This window comes from Amia ocellicauda, chromosome 1, assembly GCF_036373705.1.
Source record: "Amia ocellicauda isolate fAmiCal2 chromosome 1, fAmiCal2.hap1, whole genome shotgun sequence".
NCBI lineage: Eukaryota > Metazoa > Chordata > Actinopteri > Amiiformes > Amiidae > Amia > Amia ocellicauda.
The window spans coordinates 28,312,378-28,333,385 of NC_089850.1; the positions used below are offsets into that span (position 1 = coordinate 28,312,378).

Below are 21,008 nucleotides of genomic sequence, written 5' to 3' on the forward strand. Positions count from 1 at the left end.
TCCCAGCCAAGTAGTTCAATGTATAAAGCAGTAGCATTATACCTCCTTTATAACTTGATTTAACTTAATTAAGGAGGTCAATCAAGAAACAAGTTGCCAAGGGGAACGAATTCAGGAATGTAGCAAAGGTCTTTTGTGATTTAATCAATCAACTTTTTTCATTACACTTCATTTGAAACAAAACAGCAAAAATATTTTTTCCTGGCAGATAAATTTAGTAAAAATCTTGTTTGTTTATTATAAGTGTGGCTACCATTGGTCAATTTGAATAATCGACTAGTTTCTGCTGATTAGTTTTGACTGTTGGACAGTAAACTAGCTGTATGTTTTCTCTAAATGTCTGCTGCTGATTGCGTGACTGATTTTAATGTAATCCGGTTTATCCTCAGCATGTTGTATAAGAAAAAGGTACACAGCAGAAGTAATCAGAAAGTGCACATTGACATAGCCCAAAATGAATGTAAGGCACACACTCAACTGCAAACCTAATAACACAATTTTGTTTCAGGAAAAAAATAAATTATATGTATGTGTGTGTTTGTGTGTCTTCATCAGGGTCAACATACATTATCACATTAAAATGTTGCAGGCAGAATACAGTCACGCTCAATGAAACAAGCCCTAGTAATATCATTTAGACTATCAAACTCTACTTAAAATGAATCCTTTTAACAATTTTCTCAACCCTCTTTAACATCATTAGGTGTTTGCCATTCTTTCTCTAGTGCTGGGTGTGAGGCAGCTGTTCTTCATTTTTTATTTTTGCAAACATTTCAATTGGAGACAGAGTGACTTCTCAATGAAGAAAACAAATATCAAAAGTTAAACTAAAGTTAAACTAAAATGCCTAAAGAAAAATGTCACATGTAAAAATTAAATATCTTAATTTCTGCCGGTTCCTAAGCCATTACATTTTTTTAACTTTTATTCATATCGACATAAAATGGTTTGTCAATTAATATTTTTTAGATCATAAATCAAAGATATTTCCCTCTACATTCACAGAGAAGTACAGTTCCATCAGATCTGCAGATGATGGTCTTATGCGTGTATTGTGTTATCTTGCTGCTCTAAAGCACAGCTTGTTTTCTTATTTTTAATGCCTGGAACTGGTGTTAAAACTTTTATGCCCCTTTCTAATACTTTTGAATTGACAACAACATGTAGTATATAGTCACACTGAATTATTTTTCACAGCCCCCTGCACACAATCCAGGAGGCAAAGGATATATTGCTGCAGTGGTTTTTGTATTGTGTTCGATTGGAAGTTTCATGAGAGAGACTTGTATTGCTGTATAACTTGTAAAAATAAATACAGGGGTGTCTTCTAATAAACAATCTGAGAATGTAACAGATACACAGCCAGTAGACTTTAATTGAGGGATATACAGCGTAAAGGAATCTCTCTGGAGTGTTACAGGCGCTCGACTGGATATTTTAGTTTAGCTTGTGTAAATTGTGCATCTTTAATAAATGTGTCTTAATTTGAACTGAAGAACTGTACAGTAATTGTTTTAGGTTTCCATTGATATTAACAAAATATTACCGTTTCAGTGTTTTCTTATTACTATTATTATTAAAGCCTGACCCTCTTGGTTGGTATTTGAAATGTAATGGTGTTTTTTTCTGTTTTCCTTCCCCTGTAGCTGATTTGAACAATGTGCGCTTTTCTGCCTACCGAACAGCAATGAAGATCCGCAGGCTACAGAAAGCACTCTGCTGTAAGTGTCTGTTAATATACCTTCTGCTGTGTCCAGATATCAGTCTGCTCAAAGCAAATCATATAACCTCATCACAACCTCGGTACCTCATTTGTAAATACAAATTGCAAAAGCCATTGCCCAACCAAATTAGGAAACAACATTTACACATTATGCAGTTTTTTGTGTTTTCTTTTTTCTTCTTTAAATAGGTGCTTATCGGGCTTTCTTTTAGTGAATGAAGTGTTGTAAAGATTTGTAAATGACATAATGTAGGAAAGCTACATAAAGTACTTCCTCCTAATACAGCTGGAAGAACAAAGAAGTAATATGTTTAATTGGTTCTTTCTTCAGAACCCGTCTCGTTGCCAGATTTCTCTGCATTCTGTATTCTGATCATAGTCGGTTATGATTGTGCAACGACCAAGAAAAATGGTGTGCCAGACAAGTAGCCTTAGGATGTAAAACTGAGCAGGCAACAATAGCACAAGATTATGATGGCAATTGTTGCCCTAATGAGATTTTTTATGCCAGACTATAATTGAGCAAGTGTTAACGTGGAAAGGTCTTTAGTGATATGGCCTGCGCTTGGGTTTTTAGATTGTCAGCTTTATGCTATATTTTAAGTTGTTATTTCTTCTTCTTCATTTCCCCCCTATGCTTGTTTGCAAATTAGTTCTTTTTACCTGGAGAAGTAGATCTTGAAACGGCCTTAGTCACCCAGGTTCTTGCAGCCTGTAAATAATTGTTTTATAGCGAAGAAGACACATTCCATTAGCCTCTTTAATATTTGCGAACCACAGCAAATTGAGTACTTTATTTGCATTTACTTAAATCTAGATAAGTGCAGGTTTACATTTGGGACAGGAATGATTAACCATAGGGGTCTTGTCGGTTCAAGTTGGAGGCTGTTTATAGCAGAGCAGTCTCAGGTCTGTGAAAGGTCAGTGGTCCTTGGCATACTTGTGAGCCGAGAAAATTTCTCCAATTTCAGCAGTGGTTTCTCCTGGAGATAAATTTAAACTCTGTTGTAGCTGGTAGCACTAAAGTGTGGGAGTGTGGTTAACTGGTGAGCAGGATGCGCAAGTGGATTGTATAGCAGTTTCTAACACAGAAAAGGAGTGCAAGTAAGTAATTGCAAGCCAAGAGTCCCATCAGACTAAACTTATCCCCATTTTGCATTTATAATATTAACCTGTACCGTGAAAAAAAAAAAAACATCATATTGGAGACATGGAATCTGATTCACCCTTTTAATGCCAATGACTAAGTGACTAGCTATAAAATTGCAAATGAAGAGTAGGACAGGAAGAGGAAACTATTATAAGGCAGTTTCAAACATTAACACCCGTTATGTTCAGGAATGCAAGTAACCACCATTTTGCTTGGAAAGAAGTAGATGTATTTAATTAAATTAGTAAAAAACTGTGAAATTATAGGGATGCTATTAACTTTTTTTTCTGACTTTTTTTCTTGAGTGTTTGTATTAACAGCTACACTTCGTTGCCTGTATTACATCACATTTGCTATTATGGGAACATGTAATCCCATTGTATGCAGATGTGCTATTACTCATTTAAAATTTTTGTTCTGCATTGCATCTCAGTAGTTGGACTGCTTCTCCACTGAGCTCACACCATGAAATAGACAAGCCAGAATCCCATTAAACACCTAATTAGGTTAAACTGCTGCCGTTAGCTTCTGCATAATAAATCATCTTGCCAAAGGCTGGAGTTTGCATCCAAAACAGGCTCGTTTGCTCAGAAGATGTGTGACTGATGTGTGCTTGACAAGACATTCGCACTGGAGCCTTGTGCTGTTTTGTGGGTAAGAAATGATTTATTTCTGAAGTGACAAAAAAATAGTTTAAAGAGTGTCGGTGAGAATCAACAACAGCAGCAAAGCACGACTCTGTGGACGTCAGCATTTACTAACTTAAAATTTCCAAACACTACTAGAAAAAACAATACTTTATTATACTAATATTTTATATTATACTAAGTGTAAGCCATTCTGACTCACTATTCATGTGTTCTGAATTTTAGAATTGAGAAAGTAAATATTGCCCTTATAAAATGTGTATCAATACATATTTATACTCAGGCAAAGAACAAGCTATCCTGCAAATGGATGTATGCAAATGTATTTATTTCTATATATAAAAGGATGTTGAAATTCTGTTGTATGAAAAAGGGAAAATGTATATCATTCCAGCCTAGCTGACTCTGTGTCTGCAACTTCACTGTTTATATAAGTATGTTCACTGTGTGCTGCATTACATTTTATACATGCTGCCCATTGATACAGTATTGCAGTGGCTGTATGTGGATTGGAATAAAATGCATGAAGCACTAATGGGTCGATTTCAGTGCTCAACTTCCGTACAGTTGCTGCATTTTAATCTTAGTGTTTCAGTGGTTACCTTTTCGCCAGTGTGTAGAGACTTTTTAGCTCATCAGCTGGCAGTGTAACTGCTTAGCTGTCAACTAGCTTTACATCACATAGGTTACACATGGGCAACGTGTCTACAGATTGCAATGAAACACACCCTCTTCCTGCTCCGAGAGCTTTTTAGTGGTGCTTGTAATTCAGATTTAGTGTAGCTGTGTGGCATAGAAAGCAACATTTTCTAAGCACTTTAAGAGATATCTTAACTGTATAGAGTTACAATAAGTGTACCTAAAGAAATTCTACTTGTATGTAAAAATTAGACATAATGGCATCATCTTTGTTTGTTGGCATTATATTATGAATGTGTTCATAAGACCCTACAGCTCCAATGTTGTATGTATAGTACACATTAGTAGTTAATAAGGACAAATAGTGTTTAATTAGGAAACTGTCATTATATAGTCTAATGAAAAAAGTGATTACTGGTGATAATGCCACCACCTCAGGAGACAAAAGAGAATATTAGTCAAATTATACTATATGTGTAATCCTAAACATGAATTACAGCATATATTAATTATGCTGCAAACACAATTGATGGCATGCACAATAACACTGATTCATATCACAGACTGTTGCATACTAGACAGTTGAGAATAGCCATCAAATAAAGGGGATATTGAGGCCATATAAGTGATGGCGAAATCCTCTTTCAGAGAACCGCAGTTGCATCTGCAGTTTTACGATCACTGAAGAACTGGCACTTCAGAGCATTTCATTGTATGATTTTTGAATAAGTGCTGAGTATCTCAGGAGAGACTTAAGCTCTGATAAAGGAAATACACGAGAGGACAAGTTTGGCAATCATATGAAAGTACACATTTATGTTCAGAAGTTTAGCCATCCCTTCTCTTCTGATGTACAATTCCATTCTCCCCAGGTAGTGCCTCATTTATATGTATTGTTGGATATACTATTGTCATTTACTCAATCATAAAATCTCCTGAATGCGATCTGAAAAGGATATGTAAGCAATACATCTGCTTTAATCAGTTTAGAACATTTTTGCATTCTTAAGTACAGAACAGACAAAACTTACCTTATTTTCCTGTTGTGATTCAATACCATTAGTTAATGAATTGTTCTTTTGATGATAACTAGACCAGGGTGTGTGTGCACAAACGATTGATCTTTTCCCTGTGTGGTCCACATCCTGTAGGATTTTCTCCTGTTTACCCTTGAATTCTCTGTGGGTTTTATTAGTCCAGCCAATCTTCACAAAACACTGCTTCACTAACTTTTACGCATTTAAGATGCCAGTTGTTGGTTTGCAGTCTAATTAAAAACAAAACTACTGGTCTCATCTAATTATTTTTTCTTTTTAAGAGGTGTGCTAGTTAAGAAAACTGAAAACTCAGATATGCCGGGCAAGGGTCATTAAATCGTATCTGTTATTTGCTCATTTGCCTGTATCTTAACAGGTATAAATAATTGAATATCTTGTTAAGCAAAATGCATGAGAATGTCACAATATACAGTGAGGGAAAAAAGTATTTGATCCCCTGCTGATTTTGTACGTTTGCCCACTGACAAAGAAATGATCAGTCTATAATTTTAATGGTAGGTGTATTTTAACAGTGAGAGACAGAATAACAACCAAAAAATCCAGAAAAACGCATTTCAAAAAAGTTATGAATTGATTTGCATGTTAATGAGGGAAATAAGTATTTGATCCCCTATCAATCAGCAAGATTTCTGGCTCCCAGGTGTCTTTTATACAGGTAACAAGATGAGATTAGGAGCACTGTCTTAAAGGGAGTGCTCCTAATCTCAGCTCGTTACCTGTATAAAAGACACCTGTCCACAGAAGCAAGCAATCAATCAGATTCCAAACGCTCCATCATGGCCAAGACCAAAGAGCTGTCCAAGGATGTCAGGGACAAGATTGTAGACCTACACAAGGCTGGAATGGGATACAAGACTTTGGTCCCAGCTGCCTTGAGATCATTAACAAGATCCTCCCGTGTAGTTCTGGGCTGATTCCTCACCGTTCTCATGATCATTGAAGCTCCACGAGGTGAGATCTTGCATGGAGCCCCAGACCGAGGGAGACTGACAGTTATTTTGTGTTTCTTCCATTTGCGAATAATCGCACCAACTGTTGTCACCTTCTCACCAAGCTGCTTGGCGATGGTCTTGTAGCCCATTCCAGCCTTGTGTAGGTCTACAATCTTGTCCCTGACATCCTTGGACAGCTCTTTGGTCTTGGCCATGGTGGAGCGTTTGGAATCTGATTGATTGCTTGCTTCTGTGGACAGGTGTCTTTTATACAGGTAACGAGCCGAGATTAGGAGCACTCCATTGGCATCAACTCAACTCACCATGTTTGGAGGAGGAGGAATGACCCCAAGAACACCATCCCCACCGTCAAACATGGAGGTGGAAACATTATGCTTTGGGGGTGTTTTTCTGCTAAGGGGACAGGACAACTGCACCGCATCAAAGGGACGATGGACGGGGCCATTTACCGTCAAATCTTGGGTGAAAACCTCCTTCCCTCAGCCAGGGCATTGAAAATGGGTCGTGGATGGGTATTCCAGCATGACAATGACCCAAAACACACAGCCAAGGCAACAAAGGAATGGCTCAAGAAGAAGCACATTAAGGTCCTGGAGTGGCCTAGCCAGTCTCCAGATCTTAATCCCTTAGAAAATCTGTGGAGGGAGCTGAAGGTTCGAGTTGCCAAACGTCAGCCTCGAAACCTTAATGACTTGGAGAGGATCTGCAAAGAGGAGTGGGACAAAATCCCTCCTGAGATGTGTGCAAACCTGGTGGCCAACTACAAGAAACGTCCGACCTCTGTGATTGCCAACAAGGGTTTTGCCACCAAGTACTAAGTCGAAGGGGTCAAATACTTATTTCCCTCATTAACATGCAAATCAATTCATAACTTTTTTGAAATGCGTTTTTCTGGATTTTTTTGTTGTTATTCTGTCTCTCACTGTTAAAATACACCTACCATTAAAATTATAGACTGATCATTTCTTTATCAGTGGGCAAATGTACAAAATCAGCAGGGGATCAAATACTTTTTTCCCTCACTGTAAATAAACCGGAAGGGATGTGTCCAGTGCTGCTGTACTGTGATGTCTTCGTGCGTCTCTTTGGGGAATAGTTCTAAAAACAGGTGTTTCATCAAGCAGATTTTTTTTAAAATCTTATCCTCTGAAGAGAAAATAAGTACTCCTGTTTTCTTTGTAGTCACTGGTTGACATTTAGCTGAGTTATTTAAACCTACACCTCCTACATCAGGCATCACTTTGTAAGCCTTCAGTAGTGTACTTGTAACCTCGATTTACTTTAAAAAATCACTTCAAATGAATGCGTTCCTCAGATTGTTCAAAGGCTATTTCTGTACTCCAGACCAGAACATCAACAGCCATGTAATTTCCTTTGTATAATTGTTCGGGGAGGGTAAGGAAACTGTACAGATGAACATCAGGAGTGCCGATCAAATTGCATTTTGTAATTGAAGCCATCTGATTAATTTTTCATCAGCTTTTGTTTTAAGCAACTATTGAAAGTAACAAAATGAAGTTGTGTACATCATCGGCACTTTCTTTCTAGGTTTTATATTTTTTTTACATTCCCCATTAAATGTAATCCTTTTTATTCTCTTCTGTTGTGTTGACATTTGTGGCAATTTCATTTTGAGTTTGTTTTGTAAAACCAGTAGTAAGCTAGTCAACACAGACACTTTGCTTACTTTTCATGTTACATTAAAATGATCAGTTTATCTTACTGATCTGAGCTGAATATCTCGCCAGCCTTAAAGGTGTGCACTTTCTGTGGTGTGACTTTTACAAACAGTACAGTCGTATTGCGTTACTTGTCACCTGAACATCCTAAATATACCCCTCACACTTGATACTCCACTCCTGAAAGAAAAGGGATCTGCATGTGAATTGGGTTTCATTTACTTGTCATTAAATGTCCTTAAAAGTCTTTTGTTTTCAGATTTTGGTTTGGTTTACATAAAAACATAATGATAATAATTTGTTTGTTATGAAGCTCAGAGGTTCAGTCCTCAGTTCTGACACCATCATTTATGCCATTGGCCAACCAGTCACTGAACTCCAGACACTTAAGGTCTAGCGAACCTTAACACATTAGTGAGCAGCAGTCACTGTGTCGGTTAATTCTTTTAAGACGCGGTGCTTGCTTGATGTCTTGGTGGCCTTTATTTATTTATTTATTTATTTATTTATTTATTCTGTACAGGCACAGTCTTATTGCAACCAGACTGCTGCATCCTGTTTGAATTTTTGTTTTGGGTTTAAGAAGGGCTCAGTGTTAAGTCTCCAAACTGATTTGCTCAGAGGCGTCTTTGGAAGCATTTAACATCCATCAAAAATGTATCTTGTGCCAGTATATGCACTGTACCACTAGGGACAGGGGGATGCACTGTGTTGACCTTAAATATCAAATTATTCTTGTTTTGGACATAAACAAAATTAACAAATACCTCAGTAATTGCAGCAGTCTCAGACTCTAATCCTGGGTACCGAAACATTATGGCACAACTTTATAACAATCTGTCTCACTAGGCGTTTTCAGAGACTTGGTGATGTGATGTAATCTCTGGAATATGCTGTTCATAAAGACAGATGAAGCTATTGAAACAAGTGGAATATTACATATAATATAGTGGGATTATTTCACCATTACTACTAATGAACAGCGATGGTGCTGTGCATGCAAAACTAAGCTCCTGCTACCAGACTGCTTCCTCTCACTGTCTGCTCAGCCATGGCAGTATTCATCTCTTTTGATTCTGTAGCTTAAGGATTTTCAAGTTTCATTAAAGATGATCACATTTAAAGTGAACTCAATTTCACCTTCCCTTGCAGTGGATTTATTGGAACTGAACGTGGCCCAGAATATTTTTGAACAGCACAAACTCACCCAGAACGACCAACTCCTCAACGTCCCTGATGTCATCAACTGCTTGACAACAATCTACGATGGGCTGGAGCAGGAACACAAGGACCTTGTCAATGTGCCACTGTGTGTCGACATGTGTTTAAACTGGCTTCTCAATGTGTATGATACGTAAGTTTACCCATTTTTCATTTGTGTAAGCATTACGGTTAATGTGAAGGTGTCATAACCACCCTGTGCTCTGTGACTTTGTTCTTCATGTTGTGTAATGCCTGCGCAGGCAGGTTTGAGTATTTGGAGTGAGCCATGGCAGGTCAGAGATGCTTGTACAGGGCAGTGAGTTCATATCTTTCGAGCTGTGGATCGATCCAGAAATACCAAAAATCATTCAGGTTAGTTTGTAGGGAATAATGTTGAAATGCACTTTAAAAAAGTAAAATAAATCAATGTCATAAAACTGAAAAGCACTATAATAATAGATATTAATTAAACTACAGATAAGTTTGTGAAAGGTTTAATTTGGGGCGGGGGCAGGCAAGGGGGAAAGAACAATACATATATTTTCAACAATAAACAACTGTATTAACGTGAGCCATTTTAATTTATTTATTTAATTATGTATTTTGCTAACTAAAACAGTTTGGAAACAACATTAATCTGAGGTCTCAATATTCCAACTAAGGAATAATAGGGATTTATTGCAAGGAGCTCAGCAGTCATAAAATATTTACAGTATCCACTCCTGCGGCAATAAAAAAATAGATATCTGCTCAAGAGAATCTTCGTAAAATTACATAAAGAGTACGAACCCTTGGAGAATGCTAGTGAAAATCCCTGAGCATTATCTCAAAGTTTTTCTGTACTGAAATATTAATCAAGCAAATCCATTCTGCGTAAGTGCTTTTGAAATCTTTAAGAAAGTGCTTTTCAAAAGGCTCATCTGATTCTGTAGCAGAACATGTCTGAAGATAAATAGTGTTACTAATTTGTGTTTATTTATAATGTTTTGTCTTTTTTGGTTTTATTTCCCTATAGTGGTCGGAGTGGGAAAATCAGGGTGCTGTCCATGAAGATTGGACTGCTCTCTCTTTCCAAGGGGCATTTGGAAGAAAAATATAAATGTAAGTTTAATGATGCTTTTTAAGATTTAAATTGACCCTGGTAAGGCTTGTACGTGCACTCATTGCCTTTGTATTTCTAATGATACAATTGCTGTAATTTCACACTTCAGAAATGAGTGTTGAGACGACACAATGTTATGATGTTTCTTATCTTAGCAGAAATATTTTTCTCCCAAACGCAGTCACCAGAGAAATACAAACAATAACAATACTGTTCAGAAAGTGATCGTTTGGGATTTTGCATATACAGGTGTACCTCGCTTTGTTCGAGAGAGAGGTTCAATAACAATTCATGCTAAACAAAAGAATCGTGCTGAATGAATGGGGAATGTGTACAAATGTGCTGCTCTGAAATTTGGTTTGATAAATACAAATAATCACAAACTCACAATTCTCTTTATTTCTTAAAATTGTTGTCACAGATGCATTGTTAAAAATTACAGCTATTTTATAATAAAATATCTAATGTAAAATGAAGCCTTATTAATCATCAATCAATGCACAATATGACAGTTACATTCCCCAGGAGCCATGCAATGATACAAAAGAGTTAATTTAAATGTGTTGCAGGTCATCCTGCAAGAAAAGGAACAATATCTATCCATTGATCAAAAGTACTGAGTGTACATGGCCCCTACAGAGCTCAGCATAAGTTCTGTTAAAAGAAAAAAAAAATTGGCATTAGTCTTTGGCACAAGCTGTTGATGTCAGAGCATTAGTGTCATTTTAGTATTTAAATAAAGTACTCTATTCTCCATAAGCAAACAAATATTGCTTATCATTACAGTTCCATGAGCAATCTGCTCTAACATAATAATATTCTGTTATTCGCAAAACCTGATTTCATGGACAATACAGTGAAAACTTCAAAAGCTGGTTTCTTTTGGTTTCTGTGTTTTTTTTCTTCTTCGTCTTCAGTGAAATAAATTTAGAAGGATTTGCTCCTTTAACAGCCCACTAATTTTACTGCTCTCACTTCTAGAACCTACAAAGAGTGTATTTATTACCCTTCTCTCTATGGTGGATTAATGGGCTTCATTCAGGTCTTTAAGGATTGTTAAATTCTCATCAGGATTCCATCACCTGTACTGTATATTACCAGTATCTCTATTACCTCTGTAGTGTGTTCAGGGGACACAAGAGTGACATTGATGCATTTCTGTTATAAGTGAACATAGCTAAAAGTTTTTCTTACAAATAAAGCCTGAAAACAACAACTTTGTAATCTAAAAGGCGTTACCAGCTGTGTTTCCAGTTTCATTGCAAAGGCAGAAAGAAAGAGCCGTTTATAACATTATCTCAGGAAAGGCTTCATAAAATGTACATAAAACAGTCTCTTTACTTCTATGTGTGACAAATATTGCAGTAGAGGTGTTGCTTTCCCGAGAATTCTCCTTTTTTCTTTATGGAGTGGGCTGTCACTTATTCATAGGCTTTGCTTGATGCTTAATTAACTGGTTCACTAGCCCTTGTCATTTGGAGAGATAGCAGTAAAGTCAGTGTGGGTGTTTTGTTCCCTTCAGTAAAGCATCCATGTAAGAACTTAATCGAGTCATCTTTATTCAGAATGCTGCCTTCCCACATGGTCCTATAAATAAGGCTGTTCATCAGAGGTGTATGTTGTCAGGCTTCAGAAGTTGCCCGTCTTTTCATTATAATGGAGAACAAGGAAGTCCGGGCTGCTTTGATGATGAAAATAATCAAATTAAATGTAAAAAGGTCCATAAAATGCCCCGCCAAATTATAAAGAGTAACTGTGCACTTAACGTAGTACTGCTGTGATGGTGAGCCAAGTTGAGGGCGCAGCTGATACGAGCACAGTCAGCAGGGCCATTTGCAGACGGTCCTGTCGGAGGCTGGCATTGTCAGGAAGGTGTAAAAGTCCACTGTGGGATGACCTTTTAATATGATTTGACTCCTCAAAAACAGCAGCAGGAGACATTCTCTTACCTAGCAAAGCTGATTGTATGTATGATTGTTTGTATGCTTTAATGTAAAGCAATAAAACCAGCAGTTTAGTTGAGCTCAGTGAATGATGCTTTGGATACACAGCATTTTTCTTTTCGCTCTACCTTGCTGCTCATGTCCTTATCTTAAAGCAGTGGCAGTACAGGAGACAGAGAGGCGGAGAGATGTTCATGAAGTTTGCAATGAAGGAGCCTAGTGGAAGGGGAGGTTTTCTTTAGTCTTTTTTCTGTGATTGCTTGCATTTACATCCATGTTGAATGTGGTTACAGATCTCTTCAGACAAGTGGCCGCCCCTTCAGAGACATGTGACCAGAGACAGCTGGGCCTGCTCCTGCATGATGCTATCCAGATCCCCCGGCAGCTGGGCGAGGTGGCCGCCTTTGGGGGCAGCAACATCGAGCCCAGCGTCCGAAGCTGCTTCCAGCACGTATGTGTGCAACTGTGGGGGGGCAATATCTTGTTCAGCTCATGAGCAACATGTTATCTTTGGGGACATATCTGTTTGTAAACAATTACACCCCAAAGGAAGAGAAGAGAAGATTTTGTTGCTCCCCATAAGTGTGATATTTCATAGGGCTTTCCCTCTGCTGTCCTCCTGTAACTCCTGGTAGTTTTATGTTGCTGACAAAGTTGACAAAGTAGCTCAGGAGTTACTCAAGTCAGATAGCAGAGTCAGCAGTTTGTGCTTTACCTTCCCAGTGGGGCCAAACTGTTTCACTGGCTTTCCTACGATTTAGTTTTAGAGCTGTATTTCAGAAATTGTTATTTCATTGCATTGCTGCAGGTAATAGTCTTAGGAGTCTGTTTACTTGTCATTGCAGACAGCATAAATATTAGCAATGTCTTCATAAAGCAATTACTCCCTCCATTAAGTCTGCATTCACCTTTTCCTTTTATTTGTGATATTAATGTGGTGTCATGAATGCCTTATTGGCTTACATCAAGATACAATAAATTCACTTTTATTTCCTTCAAACTAATGCCTGACCAGCCTTAAATATTAGGACAAAAGGAAGGTGTAAAGTGTTTTAATCTGAACACTTGTCTGTGATCCTGTATCTGATTATTTGAGCTACGTTTTTTGAGACTTATAATGTAGTTCATAGCGTATTATTGAATCTATATCTATATTATATCATAGAGAGATTAATCCTAGCCTATCAGCCGCCTGTATCAGATCAGTGCTCTCTACATGCTTTTATGCAGTTTAAATAATAAGGTACAGATGGCAGCTGAGCAGACTGCATTGCCTTATTTAAAAAGTTTTGAAGCTTTTAGTTCTGATAATAGGCGACAGAAGGATTTCATACAGTTTAATGTGAGAGAGAATTCTAACAGGAGCTAACACAGATGTAGATTTAAATGCCAGGACACTTACAGATGTTTTCAGATTCTGATTGAGCCCCCAGGTTTGTATGAATATGCATGCATAGTTAGGGTGGTGATGGTGTTGTTTTTTCTTTCTCAGCAAATTCAATTGTGGGTAATTAATAAGAAAAGGTGTTCTTAATTCACTGTAGGCAGAGATTGTGAGAGAGATCTATTTTGTCTGCCTCTTTGGAAAGGATTCTGCATCCAGCCGTGGCAGTGTGTTTTATTAACCCCGTTTTTGTTGTTGTGTTCTTTCCCTCGCCAGGTCAATAATAAGGCCGAGATCGAGCCCAAGCAATTTGTGGACTGGATGCATCTGGAGCCTCAGTCCATGGTGTGGCTGCCCGTCCTGCATCGTGTGGCTGCTGCAGAGACGGCAAAACACCAGGCAAAGTGTAACATCTGTAAAGAGTGTCCTATCGTCGGCTTCAGGTGAGTTCAGGAGAAGCTTTTGTGTTTGGGTTTCGAAAGGAAAAGCAGAAACCATTCCTACCAGATATTAGCTCAGTGATCCTCGAAGTGGTGGCACAGGGCATTTCTGTCCCTGTGAGTTCAGACTAAATGGAATTCAAATAGTGTTGAAGTTTGCATGTGCCTGGAATTCATAAAGAGACAGATATGTGCCCCCCACAAACCTACTTGAGGACCATTGTACCATCTACCAACCAGTAAATTAGTGGGCTTTGTTTTCCAGTGATACTCCATGTCCTGGGTTTCTACCAGAGCACGTGAAGGACAGTCTGTCTCTCATAGACGGATTTACTTAGTTGCCCGTGCCCAGTACATTTCAGAGATATTACAATCTGAAAATATACACCCCATAACAAGAGAGAGGTCATAGTTAAAGAGCATACAGTTCAGCTGGAGCTTTTCCTCAAAATCATTTTGCAGAGCCTCCTCCCTGTGTCATGTCGGGGAAAACTGCAGTAAAATCACCTCTGTGCTGACACCTGACATCATCGTGTCACAGTAATTGGTTACCTACGTCTTATTGATCTTTGCGGTCATGCTCTCCTGCTTGTCTCCAATTTTTTCTCCCCAGATAAATACTTGAGCTTGTAGGTCAAATTATATTTATTCCCCCAGCACTAGTATTTGGGTCATAGCCCTAATAACCATTTATACAGCATGCACGGCTTTCCCTGTCCAGAGACAGACCCCAGCTTGTGTTCTTGTTAAAAATAATCCAAATAATATTTTTCTTGGTATATGATGACATTAGTAGCTATACATTTCCTACTGTAGTCTACTTGTTTTTGTGCTGGATGCTCTCTGTGAACCTGAAAGTAGATAACCTGTTTGCAAAGAGGAAGTACTTTTAATTTTGTTCTACTTTTCACTTTCTTGGGTAAAATTCATCCATAGAGGTAATACATTTCCGCTGACATTTGACAAAACAGAAATCTTTGCTGAGGTGTCAGTGATAAATTGCAGCTGAATAGATGAAAGCTGTGACCTGGTTCTGTGTTGCGTGTTTGGGAACTATAATATAGACGACTCGGCCATCAGATACTAATTTCTGTCTGCCTTGCCATTATTTTCCATAAGTCATCAGAGCTTTAGGTTTTATTTGTTTATCATTCTCTCAGCCCCATCCATTATTATAAAAACAAACAATCGCCTGCCCTTTTTTTGTAGTACCATAGTAGTCATTAACCAACAGTTATATGACATTAGTTTGAAAAATAACAATATAATTATTTATGTTTGAAACAGAAACTTAGTCTTTAATTTGTATTTACTTTAGAGCTATTATGATTGGATCAGACTAACTTTACCACAATGCAACTCAGGCTTAGACCACTGTCACTTAGCAGCAGGCTGAGTCTGTAGTGTTATAGAAAGCATGATACTTTTGTAATAATTTTGATTTGTATAAGTTCATATTCGCTTCTTTCACTCTTATGATGTTCATTAAAAAAATTGTTTTGTTTTTTGAATCTGGATAAAATTAGGACAGTAAAAGTGACTTGGTTATCAAACTCAGTAATTAGGTTGATATATTTATATGCCAAAAAAAAGGGGGTTTCATGTTTTAGTACTGATTATATAAGTTGCTGTATATCATGAGAGGTATGTATGTATAGCAGAAACCTAAAGTAGCAGAACTTGTACCTAAATGTCTGAGAAATAGTGGTAAATGTGACAGTCAAGATAAATTAGTCAGACCCTGCAGATTCCACATATCTGTCTCACGTCGCTTGCTGGATTTGAAATGTCCATCTTATTTAGCTTGATCAAGCCCAATATAATCGTATCATTAGAATGCACACTGTAATCCTGAATTAATCCCATATTATTATACAATGTCTTGCTTTTGCATTAAAGATGATACATAAAGATGTCAGCCAATGTTTACAGTGGATTGTTTTTATGTTAATTTATGAAGTGCTGATGTTGATTCCCTTAGACGGCCAAAAAAAAACTAAAATGTAAATCTTTATAGGTATTTCTTAGATTTTTTTTCTTGACACTGAAGTTATAGAAATAAAAAGAGAATCAATACAATTCTGAAGTGGAACATGAGATTTTTTTTTTTTGTGCAATGTCACAAAAGAGCTGGCAGTCGGTCGAAATCAAAGAAATAATCTTCAAAGGGATGTTAAAATGTCTTTCTAGGTACCGCAGCCTGAAACACTTCAACTATGATGTCTGCCAGAGTTGTTTCTTTTCTGGACGCACAGCCAAGGGCCATAAATTAAACTACCCCATGGTCGAATACTGCACCCCCGTGAGTACTTCTTAATGAGATCCTGTTTCTTTGTTTTTTTCCCTTCAAGTATTCAATCTCCTTTATTTACGTATTCATCAGCACCGTTGCAGTTATTCATCAGTGATACCTCACTGGCTCTGTTTATTTAGGAAGGAGCACAACAGAGATCAATGACTTACACAAAGGGAATGTGGAACACCCTGAAAACTTATTAGCAGAACACAAGAATTTAAGGGAAAACATAATATTATCCCTCATTTATTTTAGATAAGGGTATTTATTGAAATCTATAATTCAATAAACATATTGTATGTGTATATCTATATATATATATATATATATCTATATATATCTATATATATATATATATATATATATATATATATATATATATATATATCGTATATATATATATATATCGTATATATATATATACACCGATCAGCCATAACATTATGACCACTGACAGGTGAAGTGAATAACACTGATAATCTTGTTATCATGGCACCTGTCAGTGGGTGGGATATATTAGGCAGCAAGTGAACATTTTGTCCTCAAAGGTGATGTGTTAGAAGCAGGAAAAATGGGCAAGTGTAAGGATCTGAGAGGCTTTGACAAGGGCCAAATTGTGATGGCTAGACGACTGGGTCAGAGCATCTCCAAAACTGCGGCTCTTGTGGGGTGTTCCCAGTCTGCAGTGGTCAGTACCTATCAAAAGTGGTCCGATCCAACAGACGAGCTACTGTAGCTCAAATTGCTGAAAAAGTTCATGCTGGTTCTGATAGAAAGGTGTCAGAACACACAGTGCATCGCAGTTTGTTGTGTATGGGGTCGTGTAGCCGCAGACCAGTCAGGGTGCCCATGCTGACCCCTGTCCACTGCCGAAAGCGCCTACAATGGGCACATGAGCATCAGAACTGGACCACGGAGCAATGTAAGAAGGTGGCCTGGTCTGATGAATCATGAGTTCAAGGTGTTGACTTGGCCTCCAAATTCCCCAGATCTCAATCCAATTGAGCATCTGTGGGATGTGCTGGACAAACAAGTCCGATCCATGGAGGCCCCACCTCGCAACTTACAGGACTTAAAGGATCTGCTGCTAACGTCTTGATTCCAGATACCACAGCACACCTTCAGAGGTCTAGTGGAGTCGATGCCTTGACGGGTCAGGGCTGTTTTGGCGGCAAAAGGGGGACCTACACAATATTAGGCAGGTGGTCATAATGTTATGACTGATCGGTGTGTGTGTGTGTGTATATATATATATATATATATATATATATATATATATATAGCTTCAGTTGTCCATAGTGGGATGATTTCCAGCTTTGTTTGGTTCAGTTTGAGTTTTTTTAATTGAAAAACTTACCTTACTGCGATTGATTCACAGTTCCACTGTCGGATAATGTTATTTATTTTTTGTGTTCTCCTTTCAGTAATGTCAGTAAACTCCCATACTATAAATATCACCTCTTAAGTTCATGGAATGGAATAGTTTTTCTTGTAGTTTGATTAAAAAAAATTACTAAACTCCTAAGGCTATGAAGCTCTTCGAACATAATGGAGCCAAGAATGTAATGTACTGCAATGGTGCAATAAGTTCCTGGAAGTCCTGCATGTGAAATGACCTCATAGTGTTTGGAGCCTTTTTCTGGCAATAAATTATTCTTTATTGGAGTGCTATTACATTGAACAAATTACATTAAACATTCACATGTAGGTGCTTTATCGTTTCATAAACAAACAAAAACTAGAATTGAAAAGGCATGGCATAGGAAACACCCTGCCCCTTTTTCACACAGCTTTTGAGCTTGGGTCATTTTATTTTTTTTGGTTTAGAGTTAAGCCCTGGCTGGTTTTTCCCTGGTCTTTTCTCGTCTCTCAGGCCCTGTGGGTCAATCGCTGAGGCCCTGAGATGGCCTTGTGCTTTGAAATCCCAGTTGGGAGTTGCTGTTGCAATCTTTCTTCCCATTCTGAGCTCTGACTTTTTCCTTGCTCTCCTGTTGCTACTTGAACAGCTGCTAAATATAGACTGCTCTTTAAATGGCGAATCATTTGAACTCAGTCTTAAACCATACAGAGATTTTTAGACTCTCATGCTTAGTTCTCTCTATCTTTCCAGTCATGGTGTGTCCCACAAACATGGCAAACTACCCCCCCGTATGATAGCAGTTAACTTTAATATGATTTGTCTTCTGGATAACATACTGTACAGTTACATAATTGAGGGATTAGTGAGGTAACTGTTCTGCATTAGCTCGTTACCTTCTGTGACATAATTTAATATCAGTCACAGTAACATCAATCCGATGTGAATGTTTTTTTCAGGTTCTGAGAAAAAATTTGAATAAAGAATTAAAGAAGTCAGTTTGTGGGGATAATTAACATTGGATCCAAACAAAAGGTCTAAAATCTAAATAAATACATTACTACAATAATACACACCATGTATATGAGCTACAAAAACTTTAAAAGTAATAAGTCCACAGTACCTTGAGACCTCCCCATAAGCTGTTAAGCAGTGCTATTTGCACTAATATAATATATGTAAATAATACAATAACTGTCTTGATAGCAAGTGTATAGTTACTTTATCACATAATTTCTTCCCAGGATTTTTTTTCTTCCAAGTTGTCAGGGCTTTCAGCTTTACTTTAGCACTCTCTCCTCCACATGTAGTATATATGTGGCCCGAATCCTTATACATTTCTGTTACCTAAGAGCTATGGCTCTTGTCAAATTTCATATTGAAAATGACCCTTTTCTCCTTGATTTGAAGGTAACATTGATTTGTTATTGTTCAGTTTGTCTTTGGTTACATAATAAGATTTACTCAGGACATTATTTTGTTTGGATTGGACACACATGGCTTATGTTTTAATCCTTTGCATTTCTTCATTGTACCATTTTCTAATCAGATGAAATTCTGCTACCAATTGCTTTCTGTCAAGACAGACTGCGAGACAGGGATTCACATGAGTTGATCCGAATTTCGAGTTTGTATCATACGTTGTCTCCCAAGTCAATGTATCAGTTGACTGTAGACTAATTGATGGGGCATTTTTTAGATAAAACGTTTTTCACTGATATTATTAATTAATAGATGCTCATAAACCCTTGAATATATAATAGCCTTAAGCATAGTAACATGTAAGCAAAAATAGAAGACAACTAAGCAGTAAAAATAAATACATAGAAAAATAAATGTATAATTTGCACTAAGCAAGAAGGTAAGTCTTGATTATTGCCAAGAGAGGTTTTTCTAGTCTATTTTAGAACTGAACATAAAATATATATAACCTGTTGGGAAGACAGTCACAGAATATCAAGACTGACATCAGTATTCCTCTCCATGCTATTGAATCATTCATCTACTTCGTTTTTTCAATTAATTATCCTATATTTGTCTATTAATATTAATGTAAAGCCAAGTACAATTTGATCAAATTTTGGTTGTTTTCATTTTTCCTTGAAAGTTAATTTCACGCACTTACAACTATGTGAAATTTCTATATAACCTCTCCACCTTACATTTTAATGTTCTGATTTGAGGGTCAATATAACCCCTTTAGTTTTCATTTGTACCTAGTTTGTGCCGATTGGTTTGTTTACGTTTTTAATTATTATTATCCGGAGGAGATAATCGGCCACCAGACTGTACTGATCGTATGCCATTTAGAAATGTCTGTTTCTATTGAGCTGTGAAAGTTGGACGAGATTGAGCTCATTTCAATACTTCAGAGAGAATAATATGAGGATTTGACATTGTTTAATCTTGTGATAAGTATGATGGTGTTAATTAGATATAGGTGTGATTGTATTTTAAGTAGGAAGCACATTACAGTTTCCCTTAATTAACTTTTAAGATGGGTAAACGCTTGAAGAAGCTCATTCCCGTTCCCCATGAACCCCATCGAGGCTGCTGTTCTGCCTGGCATTGCACCAGCATTGAGCAGCGTCTCAATCCACTTACAGACTCTGCCTTTCAGCTCGCATAAATATGTTTTCTTGATAAATGTAAGCAGCATGTTTGCATAATCTAATAATGAGAAAAAATCTGTTTATGTTTCAGACGACCTCCGGGGAAGATGTACGAGATTTTACAAAGGTGTTGAAAAACAAATTCAGATCGAAGAAGTACTTCGCCAAACATCCTCGGCTTGGATACCTCCCCGTCCAGACTGTCCTGGAGGGAGATAACTTGGAGACGTAAGTGCTGAATGATTGGGATTTGTCAGATTTCATTAAGTTTCCTTTTTTTCTCACACTCTATTTCTGAGCAGCAGGTTGTATATCTTGTCAGTGCCCCTAGCTTGATATAGGTATTAGATTTATGGTATCCATTAAGATCAACATAAATTGTCATAATGAATTTTAAGTTGCATATGATGATGTTGTAAATCTGTAGCTTTCTGTAGAATAATCTTTTTGAAAGTGAGTAATGTAGCCTCAGCATTTGAGTTTGGAGCGAGTCTGAACTAAGCCTTTACAAACAAACTGTAAATTGCCTGTTTACATACGGACACCCCAATTTCACAACTCTGTTCCTGTCCACACAATTTTCTTACACATTTATTTTCCACTGCAGTTAACAGTGTCACGGATGTCCTTTATAAGCAGTGACTGGAACACGCTATGCTAGGAAGTTAGTTCACAAATAACTTAAATAATATAAGCCTTAACCGCAAGTGTACATATCATCTAAATGGATCATTGTGCACATTGAATAGTATTATTACCTTGAAAAGGCTGCACAGATGGAGGCTCAATAACTCTCGACTTATCAGAGCCATCTCCTGGAGC

At 37.4% G+C, this 21,008-nt stretch overlaps 1 protein-coding gene across 7 annotated transcripts in view; it reads left to right on the forward strand.

Moving 5' to 3' along the window:
* The window catches only part of utrn (utrophin), a 218,384-nt gene that overhangs the window by 174,861 nt on the left and 22,515 nt on the right, over positions 1–21,008 (forward strand). For all 7 annotated transcript variants that reach the window (XM_066700727.1, XM_066700779.1, XM_066700771.1 and 4 more), the window contains 7 exons: positions 1,647–1,721; positions 9,002–9,203; positions 10,068–10,153; positions 12,391–12,548; positions 13,758–13,924; positions 16,112–16,223; positions 20,278–20,414. In XM_066700727.1, coding sequence (XP_066556824.1) covers positions 1,647–1,721; positions 9,002–9,203; positions 10,068–10,153; positions 12,391–12,548; positions 13,758–13,924; positions 16,112–16,223; positions 20,278–20,414 — 937 coding nt within the window. The remainder of the gene's footprint in view (positions 1–1,646; positions 1,722–9,001; positions 9,204–10,067; positions 10,154–12,390; positions 12,549–13,757; positions 13,925–16,111; positions 16,224–20,277; positions 20,415–21,008) is intronic.